This window comes from Triturus cristatus, chromosome 7, assembly GCF_964204655.1.
Source record: "Triturus cristatus chromosome 7, aTriCri1.1, whole genome shotgun sequence".
Taxonomy (NCBI): domain Eukaryota; kingdom Metazoa; phylum Chordata; class Amphibia; order Caudata; family Salamandridae; genus Triturus; species Triturus cristatus.
Window position 1 is genome coordinate 1,151,385,444 of NC_140590.1, and position 14,508 is coordinate 1,151,399,951.

Consider the following 14,508-nt stretch of genomic DNA (forward strand, 5'->3'; position numbering starts at 1 on the left):
ACCCAGTCCTGTTTGTTGCAGTACCACATGGCGGTGGTCTTGTCGGTGAACACCTGCACCACTTTCACCCTGAGAGAGGGAAAGAATGCTTTCAGTGCCAGTCTGATTGCCTGGAGCTCCAAAAGGTTGATATGGAGGCCGGACTCCCCCGGAGACCAGACACCTTTGATCTCCTCCTCTTCCAGGTGGCCACCCCATCCCAGAAGTCACCACTATTAGATCTGGTTGGGGGAAGGGAGAGGGATCTGCCTCTGACCCAATCTTGGATCATGAGCCACCAGTGCAGTTGGTGTGCAATTTCCTCCAAGATCTTGACATAGTCGGAAAGATTCCCCTGATGCAGCACCTGCTGGAACTTGAGGTCCCACTGCAGAGCTCGCATATGCCACCTGGCATGATCCACCAGAAGGATGCAGGAGGCCATGAGGTCCAGCCAGCAGCTGCAGAGTCAGTCTCAACAAAATTCGGAATAGAGGCTGAAATATCAGTATAATAGCCCAAATATCCCAGACTCGCTGCTCGGGGGGATAGACCTGAAACTGCACTGTGTACAGAACCTCCTCAATGAAAGGGAGCATCTGAGAGGGAGTCCAGTGGGACTTCAGCACGTTGATAGTGAACCCCAGCGAATGCAGGCGGCCTGCCATAGTCTGGAGGTGGGAGACGACAGCCTGGGGCAAGCCCGCCTTCAAAAGCCAGTTGTCGAGATGGGGGAAGACTGGAACCCCTGATCTGCGACCACCGCCATCACCTTTGTGAACACCGAGGGGCACTGGTAAGGCCAAAGGGGAGCACGGTGAACTAAAAGTACTAGTGGCACACAGTCAACCGAAGGCAACGTCTGTGGCCGGCAGGACGGGGATATGAAAATAAGCGTCCTGCAATTGCACTGCCACCAGCCAGTCACCTGGGTCGAGTGCAGACAGAACTTGGGCTAGGGTGAGCATTTTGAACTTCTCCTTCCGGAGAAGGAATTTGAGGGCCCGGAGGCTTAAGATAGGACGCAGGCCATTGTCTTCTTGGGTACCAGAAAGTAGTGGGAATAAAAACCACAACATACTTCTGGGACAGGAACCCTCTGTAGCTCCCTTGGCCAAGAGAGCCAATACTTTCTGGCGGAGAAGTGTCAAATGAGCCTCCGTCGTGCAATCATAAGAAGGTGACATGGAGGAAGGGGTATTTTTGAATGGGAGCGAGTAGCTCCTTCGGATTATTTTCAGAATCCACCGGTACGATGTGATGGATTATCAGTAGAGGAGGTAATGGTAGATCCTGCCTCCAACTGATCGAAGATGGACCAGAAACGTTGGACTAGGAAGGTTTGGTGGCTGCGGCGGAGGGAGGGGCGCGGCGGAGGGAGGGGCGTGACGGAGGGAGGGGCAGGGAGGAGGGTAGACTGGCCCACCCTCTGGCTCCCTGACCCGCAGGGCTGCTGGGTTCCAAGTCTGTGGCCACACAGAGGCTGGACAGTTTGAGTGACCCTGTGGCTGGGCTGGACAAGACGTGGCTGGGCGCCCCTTCCATAGCCACGAAAGGCAGACTGAGGTGGACGTGAGGTAGCAGCGAGGCCCAAGGACCTGGCCGTAGCTCGAGAATTCTCAAAGCTCTGAAGCACTGAGTATGCCTTGTCGCCAAATAGGTGAGTGCTATCAAAGCGCATTTCCATCAAAGAAGACTGGACATCCCCCGAGAAGCCAGAAATCCTCAACCAGGCATAGCGTCTAACAGCTACTGACGTGTCAATCATTCTGCCCATTGAGTCTTTGGTATCCAGTCCACATCATATGCTGAATTTGGCTACATCTCTCCAGTCTGCCACTGCTTGAGAGAAAATGGCCCAGGCCTCCTCCAGGCACGGAGGCAACACCTGCACAACTGTATCCCAGATAGTATGGGAGTAGCAGCTCAACAGGCAAGCTGTATTCACGGTCTGCAATGCCAAGCTGGAGGAAGAGAACATCTTCCCAAGATGGTCCAGCCTCTTGGATTCCCTATCTGGGGGAGCAGAAGGGAATGCGCTTTTTGATAAAGAGTGTTATCCTACCAAGCGCTCAGGAGAGGGGGGGGGGGGGGGCGTTGGTCAGAGACACTGGGGCGGGGGGCAATCATCCTATACACAGGGGCCCCTGTGCGATGCTTGGCCCAAGTACCCAGTAGGAGGCCGTGAGGGCTTCAATTCAATGGCAAAAGTTGTTCAGAAGAGGAAGCGCAGGCTGAAGCACCTGTCAGAAGGTTAGCCCTGACTGCCACTGTAGGGAGCTCGAGGCAGAGGACTTCGGCTGCCCTCCTCACCACCACAGCATAGGAAGCTCCCTCCTCCATTGCCATGGTAAGGAAATGCATAGTCTGTAGTAGGTTTATGCTACGGAGAACAAGAGCGATACGATGTAGCATTGAAAGGGTCTTTTTCACTTATTAATCATGTTGGCTGAGTTCAACTTTGGGTCTCACATGCCTAAGCCCAAACGCCCAAGAGATAAAAAGGATTCAGAATGCAGAGAGGCACACAAGGAAGAGTTCAGAATGGGCTTAAAACAAGAGATTTAAAAATGCTCGCGATGGAAAATAGGAGGAATACATCACAAGTTGTGTGAAATTTAACTATCACATTGTGTTTAAAACCGTTTGAGACTCGGGTAAGAAGAGCGAATGCTTGAGAAGGGAACATCAAGTATAAGAATCCCAGATCTTTCTTCACATCCTGAGATTCTCACCCGACATGGTGTGATTCAGAAATAAAATATCTGGGAGTTGTGGTCTCTAGGGATAATGAGAAAACATTGAGGGCTAACTATGGCACTGCCATTGCCTCGCTCATCTCATTCACATCTCGCTGCCCCCATCACTAGTGGGTCGGATTCCTTTAATCAAAATTGCTGTATTGTCGAAGCTACTACACTTATGCCTCAATATTCCGTACCCCCTTGGACACCATTTTTCCATACTTTACAGGCACAACTGACCCGACAGACCTGGGGTGGCAAACAGCCCAGAGTGCGCTGGACTACACTTACCCTGCATTTCTTGAGAGATGGCTTTGAAGCTCCAGACATGGAGTTACACTATCTGTGCAATGAGGCCCATTTTGCGACCTATTGGTTTTGATCGCCACCCTTTATGCTCCACTTGGCGATCGAAAAGGGTTATATGGCTCCCATCCCCACTACCTCTTTTTTGGGAGCAAGGATCCCTGGCGAAGGCAAATTATTCTCCACTGTGGCATGCACTTCTCTCGCGTAGCAACGGTTGGCTAAGAAGCTGAGCAAACCCTTACTATACTCCCTGTTGTTTCCCCTACCTTCCCATCATTAGACCCCTGTCACTCATGAGACATCCTGTCATAACATGTTACACAAAAGGGAGATAACCACCTGGGGGGACCTCTATCATGAAGGGGTTTTCAAAGACAGCAACACATTTCTAAGTGGGTGAGACAACGATGCAGCTGGAGACTTTTTTCAATATTAGGGTTAGGCACGATTTTAAGGCCGCCACCCCCACCCTCCCCAGGAACCCCCTACACTAAACACGCTACATGTATTACTGCAGGCTGCGGGACCAGCACATGTGGTCTCTTTGCTCTAGGCTACTGCCCAAGCAGAGCACCCACAGGTCTAGAGTAACTCACAAGCCGGCTGGGAATCTGAGCTGGACACACCACTTACAGATAAGGAATAGCTCTATTGTTGTAACCAAACAGGTATGATAACAGCTAGCAGTCTCCTGCGTATCATACATTTCAAATTCTTACATCACGTCTATTAAACACCAGCAAGGCTCCACAGACACAAGCTGCGACCTGATTATTGCTGTGCCAGATGGAAGCACGATGGGGAAGGCTTCCTAAATCTTGCATGGGGCCGTGTGGTGGTACAAGACTATTGGTCGGAGGCATCAGCCGCACAGTCACGAATGGTAGATAGTCATATTAACATTCACCTCACCACGGTCATGGCTTTGCTGGGATACACAGAGGGAATTGAAGCAACCCCCCCCCCACAGGATGTTCATATAATTGGGGTTACTCTTAGCAAAGCGGAAGATGGCATGCAAATTGGGGGGTGAGCCCCCAAATTCAATGAGTGGCAGGACGATTTCACATATTGTAAAGATTAAGTAAACATCTATGCCGAGCTGTTACCCTTGACTTCAGAACCCCGCGACATCTGAGGCCCACTATACACCTATTTGAGGGAGGCCCCCCGGCAGCAACGCTGCATGATAGACATAACCACACTTTGTCCCCCAGTACCCGAGTCAATGGGTAAGCTCGTAAATTACACCGCAATTATGTAGGCATGCTGGACACCTCTCCATGATGAGGACTGCCTATCTCACCGACAGGCCCCGCAGAGCGCTCCCTTGAGGACTTGGGGTAACCATGGTATGTTGAGGTTGTTTGTTCTTTTTTAACTAGGAGAACAAGATCCAGGGAGGACTTGCATCAGCCACTCAAACGTTTTTATGGGGTATAAACTATAACTATTAAAACTGGGCTCATGTGCTAGCTATTGAAATGTGGACACTTGTTAGAACTAGCAAATGTAAGTGCACTGTTCTGTCTTGTTTTTGAAAACTTTGATAGTGATGGAGGCACATGGGTTTAGGTCTGTAGGATGTGCCACATAAGACTCTTCCATATTCATATGAAGGTTGCCACAGAGGACCAGGGCTACCACAGAAAGCACACACAATGCTTCCAGCTTGGCTACTTATTAGAAGCGATTCATACTTTCTCGGAAGTAGAAAATATTTGAATGACAGGATGGTACAGGATTAATTTGAGCTTTTACTGTTGTGAAGGGGAGCTTACCTAGAGCTATATTCAATTCTCCAGTACACTGCGGTCTGAAGCAAGCCTTTTTGCAAAAAACTTTAGAGTCACAAGTACAAATTGATTATGGAACAAAATGATGATCATGCCCCCCCCCCATCCCCCCCTTCACAAATGACCTGGGCAAATGAAAAGCACGCAAATGAGTGTAAGGAAACCAACTGCAGGAGAAACCTAAAGTCCCAGCTTAAAAAAAAAAAAACAACAAAACAAACACCCAAACACCGACCTATTAAAAATAAAAAGTAAAAAAAAGCTGGAATCCACAGATTTCAACTTTACCTACTAATCCTTCACTGGATTGGTGTTTAACTTTGGAATTCCCAGTCGATACAAGATGCCTTAAGGATGGTCTCAAATCACATATTCAAGGAAATGACTCAAGAAATTCTGACGTCAGCCATTATGCTGTTGCACGGTGCAATCTCATCATGCTAACTACCAGGACTAAGTCAACTGCACGTGTGAGCTAGACGTAAAGGCCATCAGCATAGCTTTGCATCCAGTCCTTAAGATCAGTTCGACTGAGGCAGCCTCCCACTATTCTGGCGTTACAACAATTTTTAAAGCCTTCAACATGATCTGCAGTTCAAATCCTAAACACTAGGACACTGCACAGATGCAGACGTAAAGCAAATTAGCAGCCCAAAAAGTTGTGCAAAAAAGTCACTTGCTCCCATTACCGCCTCAAGGCAATCATTAAAGACACGATTTCACCAAAATGTTCTGAGAATGTTCCAAGTCAGCACATAGGTCAATGGCAGAAATTGTGACGGAAGAGCAAGTCATGCAGCCAAGATAGGACAGGCTTAGCAACACACAGGGGGCCAGTGATGCATATGCATGCAACACTCGGCCTTTCACATTTGGCGGTAAAAGCATTTCAGAACTGTCCAAGAGATGCGCCATTACTATACAATGGTGTTAGATGAAACTGGATAATGAGTTCTACATTGTAAAGGAGAGCAGCCCAGTATGGCTGTAGTGTCATCCTGCAAGTAATCAAAATCCATGTAGGCAGGATCTGAATGAGGATTTGCATCTGCCACATTTCTATTGCCCCACACACAGCAAGAAGATGGGTCTCATAGCAATGCCTGAGCAAGTTCTGAGTGACAACCCTTCTATCCAATTCGTGATTCATGGGCTTTATTAGCAGCTACATGGAATTAAAAGCTTCATCGTGATGAGTGTCAGATTTCAGGATCACTGCCCCTCCTGATACAGGCTCAAAGGTACCACTCTCCTAGAGATCTGTTTGAGCACAACAAACTCCCAGAGCGCTGTTTGGGCACATTGTCCTAAAAAGGAGCCATTGATGGAGACTGCTTTGGGATTATCTCTGCACCAGAATGCAGAGGTTGGAATGTTAACAAGATATCCTCTCTGTTGGCCGGATCAGGTATAGGAGTCTCTGCTAGTCACAAGACCAGCATCACATCTTAATGAGACGAGCAACCTGATCTCTCAATTTTCTTTCTCCAGCCCAGGACTTGCTCTTGGTGCGACATTGGAGCATCTCCTCCCGAAAGTCCTGATGATGCATCGGACAATAGCTCTGGGGATCACATAGCTCCTGTAAGAAATGAAAACAGAAGAAAAATGAGAATAAACTGAGCACCTTCAGGCCAAGAACAGGGTGAAGGAATAACAAAAATGACAGTGTTCTTTTTGGAGTTATAAGACTATGTTCAGAAACTTCCAATAGTCTTTGACTGTTGGGAGGGCCGCAGCCTCCAAGTGCAAGGGTAAGAGCACACTCCTCCCACTTTTTTGCAGAACTTTGGACAAAAGTGGAATAAGGCAGAAAAGCATTCAACAGGCCCCAATGACAACTCAACCAGAAGCCATACCCCACAAACAATCAAAGGCAATGTACAACACAAAACTATTGCCAACTATATGCTTCTGCTCCCAAGCATATTTCTGCTGGACAAATCTGCATTCATCCTGGGGCAGGTGTACATCCCGCAACTTGTGGAAAAGGTTCTACCTCATTCACCAGTTGCATCTGAAACTCAATGTGGCTGGACTGTTTTAGATGCTGCCAAGGCCTTTAATTCCTTCTTCAACACTCACGTGAATGGGGCTAGGAAGCAAATTCATGTTTCATCAAACTACTTTATACTTGCTGAATCGCACTGTAAATGCTCTGTCTGTACCCATCGAAATAACAAGGGACAGTAGATAAAATTGCACCCCTATCTCTATCCTTTTTGTCATTTTGCCACTGTCCTGTAGCTTCTATCCTCTATGCCCCAACAATATCCCACCCAGTAGAGGACTGTGCTTGAAATCACAACGTCGTCTCATTTCACTCTAGGTGGACAATATTTTATTCCTTAGAGAGATGGGATTAAACCTCTTGCGTGTTATCAGACAGATTGTCTGATTTTGGCAACTAATGGACCTGTCCATTAACTGCACGTTAAGTCGCAGACCTTTGCAGTGATTCTGCAAACCACAGAACGTGCTCTGGATTTTCTGCAGGAATAACTCCTATCAAATATTTGGAGATTCGGATTAATCACAATATCAACTCAATTATCTGTGAAAACTACAGCAGAGTAGTCTTGAAAACAGAGGAACAGATGAGCCTCATGTTGCTGGCTGCAAAACCCCAATGTAGATGGTGATTCTTCCCAAATTATTACGTGTGTTCCTAAATATCCCCATCTCATTTCCTAGAACTTCTTCTACCTCCTTGGATCATTAACTGTGAAACTGGCTTGGGCTGGGAAACAGAATCATGTTGGAAATCCTTATACTGCCATACGACCAAAACAGTTTTAACTCCCATTACTGGTGTACTCATGCTCACTATTCATACTACCCACCACCGTACTTGTCTCATCTGAGGGTTGAAGAAACAGCATGTTACTTACAACCATAGAGACTTTACAGTGCCAGCTGACCACCCGTACAACAATGAAGGTTGTACTGAGGATTGTACAAAATTAGCCTAGGATAGGAACCAAGATCTTCCTGTCCTGTGCAAATCCTGTTTGGCACAGAAGCAGGAACAGATCATCATGACAACTACGGGTCCTTGGATTGATCAATTTTATTAACACTTAATGCCCAATTACTCCCCATACAAGCCATTACAGACAACTCATCCTACCGCCATTAGACATAATTTTAACTATAGCCTCAGAGCAGCATGCAGATCTGTATTTACCACATTTGCTCAGGACCATCCCCACCCCCTTCAATTGAAGACCTGACACTCTTACAGACCCTCCTACCTTAGAAGCTTAGTATTCCACATATATAGCTCTTAAAAAGAGCTATTAGTTACCCAAGGGTCAGAGATGAAAAAGATACTTACTTTTGATAATGTTAATTCTGGTAAAGATTATACAACTGCAGATATCCCTCCTTTTGAATATTCACCAGGCATAAGACTGGATCTGCAAGCCTTTTTCAGAACCACTCTGCTTGGCGGTAGATGGTGTTGTGTGGCTGCGCACCTCTGCCTTTCCTCTCGGAAATCAATCAGGGTGTGTAAAACACAGCTACTCACCCGTGAGAGGTCTCAAGACACAGAGCATCAGACTAGTGCTGAGTTCATCCTAAGATCCAAGTCTTGAGGTAGTTCCTAAATTGTGTTAGGCGTAATAACCTGAGGAGCCTATATAGGGAGATGGAAGTTGCTTCTGAGGCGGTCTGTATCCTCAGAAACAGAACCCCAGCAGCAAATCGACTTAGAGCAGTGTACAAAGTCCTAGACTTGGGATCTTGTTTTATTAAATGCGATTTTATATACCGCGAACATTACCCGAAAGTGTCAGAGCACTTTACAAACGAACCAGTTGCGTTACATAAGGACAATGGATTACATGAGTTACATAAGAGATACAAACAGAAAACATTGCAAATGTACAAGTTGTGAAGTCACTCAAGGAAAAGATACAAACTGAAAAACTAACAATCACATAGGAATGGTAGTAAGTACAAAGGTCTACTACATATACTAGTGGTTAGAGGTATATATACACAAATAGTAAAATCACCCAGGATTACATTTTAACAGAGATTAGGCTTGGACAATTATAGATTACATATTTACAGAGCAGGAAATTCTTGCTATCGTTCAGCAAGGTGTTCAGGTGGTGTTGTACTCAAGGGTGGTGGTCTTGGGACTGAAGGGATACCAGAGTTGGAGATGTCCATAGGGGTAGAAGGCTGGATGGTGGTGGGGGAAGCAGCATGCTTTATCCCCAGGCTGATCTTGAGGACATGCTTGGCTCCATCTTGTGGAAAAAGGAGGGCGTTCAAGGGCAAGCGGAACTGTGCCACAAAATCAGGGCTCCCGCCTGGCTCAAGCATCCACAGTGAGGTTTCAGCAAGCCCAGCGCGCCAAACCCGTGTATAGGCATTGTAAGTGGCGTGTGCCATATTTAAGTCAGGCAGATTGTGTCTGGGCGCCCCGCTGCACTTCTCAGCCCCCCAGGCTCCTAAACCTCAATCATGGGCATTTTGCCTGCAGGCGGTCCTCTTCATTAAAGAATAAACACTTCTAAAAAACGACGGGTGCCAAGTCAGGCGAGGCATGTCTTGGGCGCCATGTTGAAGTCAGGCAGGGATTTTCTAAGCCCCCCAAAGCGCCTACAATTCGAGTTAAACATGAATTTGCCCCACAGGCTAACCTTTACGTTGCAGGGGGACCGATCGCACTGACAGTCTGAAATCATCGCTGCCCGTGGTCATGAGGGCAAATAGTTTCAGGCCAATCCGACCACCATCTTGTTAATGGATAGAGTCCAAAACACAGAACAAGGAGGATTGGTGAGGAATCTGCAGTTAGACACAGTCTCTCTACCAGAAAGAGCATTACCAGTGGTAAATAATTTGTTCTTCTGATACACGTATAACCGCAGATTTCTCACCTTTTGAATAAATACCAAAGTAGTACATATCTGGACATGGGTCTGTCAATGGATTCAATCCAAAAAGTCCTGTAGGACCGAGCAGACAAAATGCCCCTCATCAAACCTGGCCATCAAGACAGTAGTGCTTCATGAAAGTATGCAGAGACACCCACGTAGCCAGCTGGCAGATGTCAACAAAAGAAACTCTGCTTCTAATGCAATGGTAGCAGCTTTGGCCCTTGTAGAATGAGCTTGCAGTACCTCTGGAGGTGTAGAAGACCTTGATGTAGAGCACAATCCATTGAAAGATGGTCAACTTCTGGTCGGCCTTGCCTTTTTTCACTCCTGCAAACCACACAGAGCTGATCATCCACTCGGTGTTATCTGGTACAATGGATGTAAAAGCCCAGGGCTCTTGAGATGAAGAGAAGAAGTCTCTCCTCCTCCTTAGAGGAGTAATACAAAGCATAGAGCGTCAGCAAGGTGATGGTTTGATCGACGTGGAACGGCATCACAACTTTCGGCAAGAAGGATGGTTGAATTCACAGAACCAGTTTGTCTGTGAATAAAGTGGTGTACAACAGCATGACACACAGAGCTTAATGTCACAGATGTTTCAAAAACCCATCAAAAGTGGAGACTTATATAATTAAGGCTGATCCTACAATAACAAAGGCAGAAAGATACCCTAAGTGTGCCCACAGCAAAGCCTTGTCAGGCAAGGGACAAAAAATGTCAGATAACTTTGCCCGAGGGGGTCAATCTGCGTGTGCCGCACCTAACCACAAAACTGTGCCAATGACAGATGTATACTGTCTTTGAGGGGCACCCAACTTCCAAGAGAACATCAACCACCTCTGAAGGACGATCGAAGGTGTTCAGCTGTCACTGTTCAATCTCCAAGCATGAAGGTGGAAATTGAAAAGGCCAGGGTGAGAATCCTGCCCTATTGCTGCAGATCTTCCCAGACTGGCAATCTGATCGGAGGACAGATGCTCATACCTGGATTTCTGGATACCATACTCTGCGTGCCCAATCCGGGTTCACTAGAATAACTTGGACCTGGTAGGTACCGATCTTCTTTATGGGCAAGAGAGGTATCGGCAAGATGGCATACAGGAGTCCCAAGTCCCATCCTAGGTGGAACGCATCTCCTAGCGGGAGATGTTTGGGAAAGTATTGTTTCTTACCTTTCAGTGTAGTTTGGCAGCTTGAAGACTTTCTGGATTCACTATGCTGTGCATTATTCCGCCATCTTGTGGTTGGGTCCGGAATCGTAGTATTTACTCTTTTTTTTCGTGGCCCAGGTGGACGGCGAAGTCCCTCCATTTGGTGTCCTTCGTGACGTCGGCACGCTTCCTGCGGAATCTCCCACCTTTGGTCGCCATCTTCTGATTCTTTTTTTCTCCTTTTGTGTAAATCCTGTTTTCTGTATTTTGTAAAGTCTTGTTTATCATTAATCCCTTACCTACAGTCTCATCTTTCTGGCGGAGGAGGGTGGGTTCGCTAGTGAATACAGAAAGTCTTCAAGCTGCAAAACTACACGACAGGTAAGAAACTATATGTTTTGCAGGGTGAATCTTTCTTGCGCGTCTTTGTTCATTTGAATATCCGCACAGTAGTGCTAGTGAACGTATGCACTGAAGGCCATGTTGCCGCTTGGCAAATGTCTTGGATAGGTGTGTTCACTAGAAACGCAATTGTTGCTCCTTTCTTCCGTGTTGAGTGAGCCGGAGCTGCTCCTTGTAACTGTTGTCCTGCCTGCTTGTGGCAGAGTTGAATTGTCTGCGCAATCTATCGTGCAATGGTATTCCTGGTGACTAGTCATCCCAGAAAACTGCTTGCGAAGGAGACAAAGAACGGTTTTGTTTTCCTGCACTCCTTTGTCCTCTCTATATAGTGCCCTTCTGGCATCTAGTGTGTGTAGAGCTCTTTCTGTTTTTGTGGTCGGTTTCTGGAAAAAACTTGGAATTTGGATTGTTTGGTTAATATGGAACCGAGACACCACCTTTGGCATGAAGTGTGGGTCCATCCTCATTACAATCCTGCCCTTGTGCATTTGTAAGTAGGGTTCTTGTAGTGTGAGCACTAGCAACACACTTACTCTTCGTAGTGACGTGATCGCCACTAAGAAGGCCGTCTTTAGTGTGAGCATGTGCAGTGTAGCCTTGTGAATAGGTTCGAAGGGTGCCTTCATAAATTGAGTTAGCACTACGTTGAGGTTCCATGCTGGTTCTGGCATCCTCTTTGGTGGGGCGATTCTCTTGGCCCCTTCCAAGAATCTCTTCACCACTTGAGATGTGAAGAAACTTTTCCCTGATTCTCCTCTTGTGTAGGCCACCACCACAGCCAAGTGCACCCTCAGGGATGTGTAGCTTAAGCCGCTTGTAGCAGGTGCGTTAAGTACTTCAGTACTGTTGATTCCCTTATGACCTTCAGTTGTAGTTTCTCCTTGATGCACCATTGGGTGTACCTCTTCCATTTCGCTATGTAGCACTTTCTTGTGGTAGGCCTCCTTGTCTCCCTGAGTACTGCCATAGTACTTGCTGGTAGTTATAGGTGCGCAAATCCTAGGTCTTCAGGAGCCATGCTGCTAGGCTGAGACCCTCTGGTTCTGGGTGAAGCACCCCTCCGTTACGCATTGTTAACAGGTCCCTTCTTCTTGGGAACCTGTGTGCTGGTTCTTGTGCCATTTCTACCACCTGTGAGAACCAGGACTGTCTGGCCCACTGAGGTGCTATCAGTATTAGCGTCATGTTGCTGATCCTGCATTTGTTGAGTACCCTGTGTATCAGTGGTATCGGGGGGGAAAAGCGTATGCAAAGCTCTTTGACCAACTTATCCATAGTGCATTCCCTTGGGACCTATGGTCTGGTTGTCTGGATGTGAAGTGTTTGCATTTTGCTTTCTGGTGTGTTGCAAATAGGTCTATTTGTGGAGTACCCCATTTCTGGAAAATCTGCTCTATTTCCTGCTGGTTGAGCTCCCATTCGTGAGATGCCGACGTCTGTCTGCTGAGCCGGTCTGCTTCCATATTCTCCTTCCCTGGGAGATGTATTGCTAGTAGATCTATTTTCAGTGGGATGGCCCATCTCCAAATTTCCTGTGCTAGTCCTGATAGTGGCACTGATTGTGTTCCTCCTTGTTTGTTGATGTAGAACATGGTGGTTGTGTTGTCTGTTTGGACCAACACCCTGTTCCCGTACAGCTCTTTCTGAAAGGCTTTTAAGGCTAGCAATAATGTTTTTAGCTCTAGATAGTTGATGTGTCTGACCGCATCTTGCTGCGACCATAGATCCCTCACCTTGAGCTTGTTCATGTTTGTGCCCCACCCCAGCTGGGAGGAGTCCGTTGGGATGGTCACTGTTGGATTTGGTTGTGTGAATGGCTTACCCTGTGAAACATTTTCCTTTTTCCACCACGCTATTTCCTGATGCACTGCGTGCGTGACAACCACAAGATCTTCCCAACTCCCTGTGACCATTGCTGCTGGATCCATTCCTGGAATGGTCTCATGTGTAGTCGGATAGTTGGGACTAGGTGGATGCATGACGCCATCATTCCCATCAGTTTGCTCGCTGTCCTCACTGTCACAACTTGCCCTTTGCGGTAATGACGTGTTTCCTTCAGTATCGCCAATGTTCTCTTTCTGCTGGGGAACACTTTAGCCTGTATGGTGTCGATCTATGCCCCAAAGAATCTTGATTTGTACTGGTTCTGTTGACTATTTCTCCCAATGGATCGAGAAACCTAGTCTTGTCAGTGTTAGTATGACCTGCTGGATGTGTTGTCTGCATTAGCTGTACAAACTTGCCTTTACGAGTTAGTCGTCGAGATAGGGGTATACGTGTATTCCTTGCCTTCGCAGGTGTGCTGCGACAGCTGCAAGGCATTTTGTAAACACCCTTGGTGCGGATTTGAGGCTGAATGCCAGTACTATGAACTGGTAGTGGCTTTGATTGATCACCAACGTTAGCAGGCACTTGTGTTTGTGGTTGATGGGGATGTGCAAGTAGGTGTCCTTTAAATCTATAGTAGCCATGAAGTCCCCTAGTTGTATTTGTGGTATTACCTCTTTTAGGGAAGTCATCTTGAACCTTTGTGTTTTTATGAATTTGTTCAGGAACCTTAGATCTAGGATAGGTCTTAATGTCTCGTCCACCTTTGGCACCAGGAAGTAAGTTGAGTAAACCCCTTCGTTCCTTTGGTACCACCTCTATTGCCTTCTTGCTGAGCAGTTTTTGCGCTTCTAGCTGCAAGAGCGAGAGTTCCTTTGTTGAGTATGCCCTGTTTCTTGGTTTTCTGTTCGGAGGCTGTTTTTCTAACTCTATATAGTAGCCGTATTGTATGATGTTTAGTATCCATTTGTCATGTGTGACCTTTCTCCATTCCTGGATGAAGTCTCATTCTTCCCCCCTACTGGTGTTGAGTGTTCGAGGTACTGTTTGTCGTGGAACTTTTGGCTGCAGTTCTCCTTTATGTCCTTCCGTCCACCCCAAGGTGTTGCTAGGGTGGGGGCCTCTTCCTTGGTGAAGTCACTTGGTTGAGGACTGTTGGCCTCCTCTCCGTGTTTGTCCTCGTCCGTTTCCGTGCCCTCGAAAAGACTGTCCCCGAGGCTGGTACTGTCAGTTCTGTTGCTGCTGTCCCTGCTGCTGCTGGCCTTGGTTGTTCCCTTGGTAACCTTGCTGGAACGTTTGGTGCGATGTGGAGGGCACGTTGCCTCCTCTACCGCCCAGCCTTCTCGTGGGTGTGCCTCTTCTCATTCCCTGAACTGCAATGCCCCCATGGACCTTGCTGTTT

General features: G+C 47.1%; 1 protein-coding gene across 5 annotated transcripts in view; it reads right to left on the reverse strand.

The window, feature by feature from the left end:
* Positions 1-4,769: 4,769 nt before the first annotated feature.
* Positions 4,770-14,508, reverse strand: part of CDC25C (cell division cycle 25C) — a 248,824-nt gene continuing 239,085 nt past the window's right edge. For all 5 annotated transcript variants that reach the window (XM_085618385.1, XM_085618381.1, XM_085618382.1 and 2 more), the window contains one exon: positions 4,770-6,410. In XM_085618385.1, the coding sequence (XP_085474511.1) occupies positions 6,270-6,410 (141 nt within the window). In that variant the 3' untranslated portion in view covers positions 4,770-6,269. The remainder of the gene's footprint in view (positions 6,411-14,508) is intronic.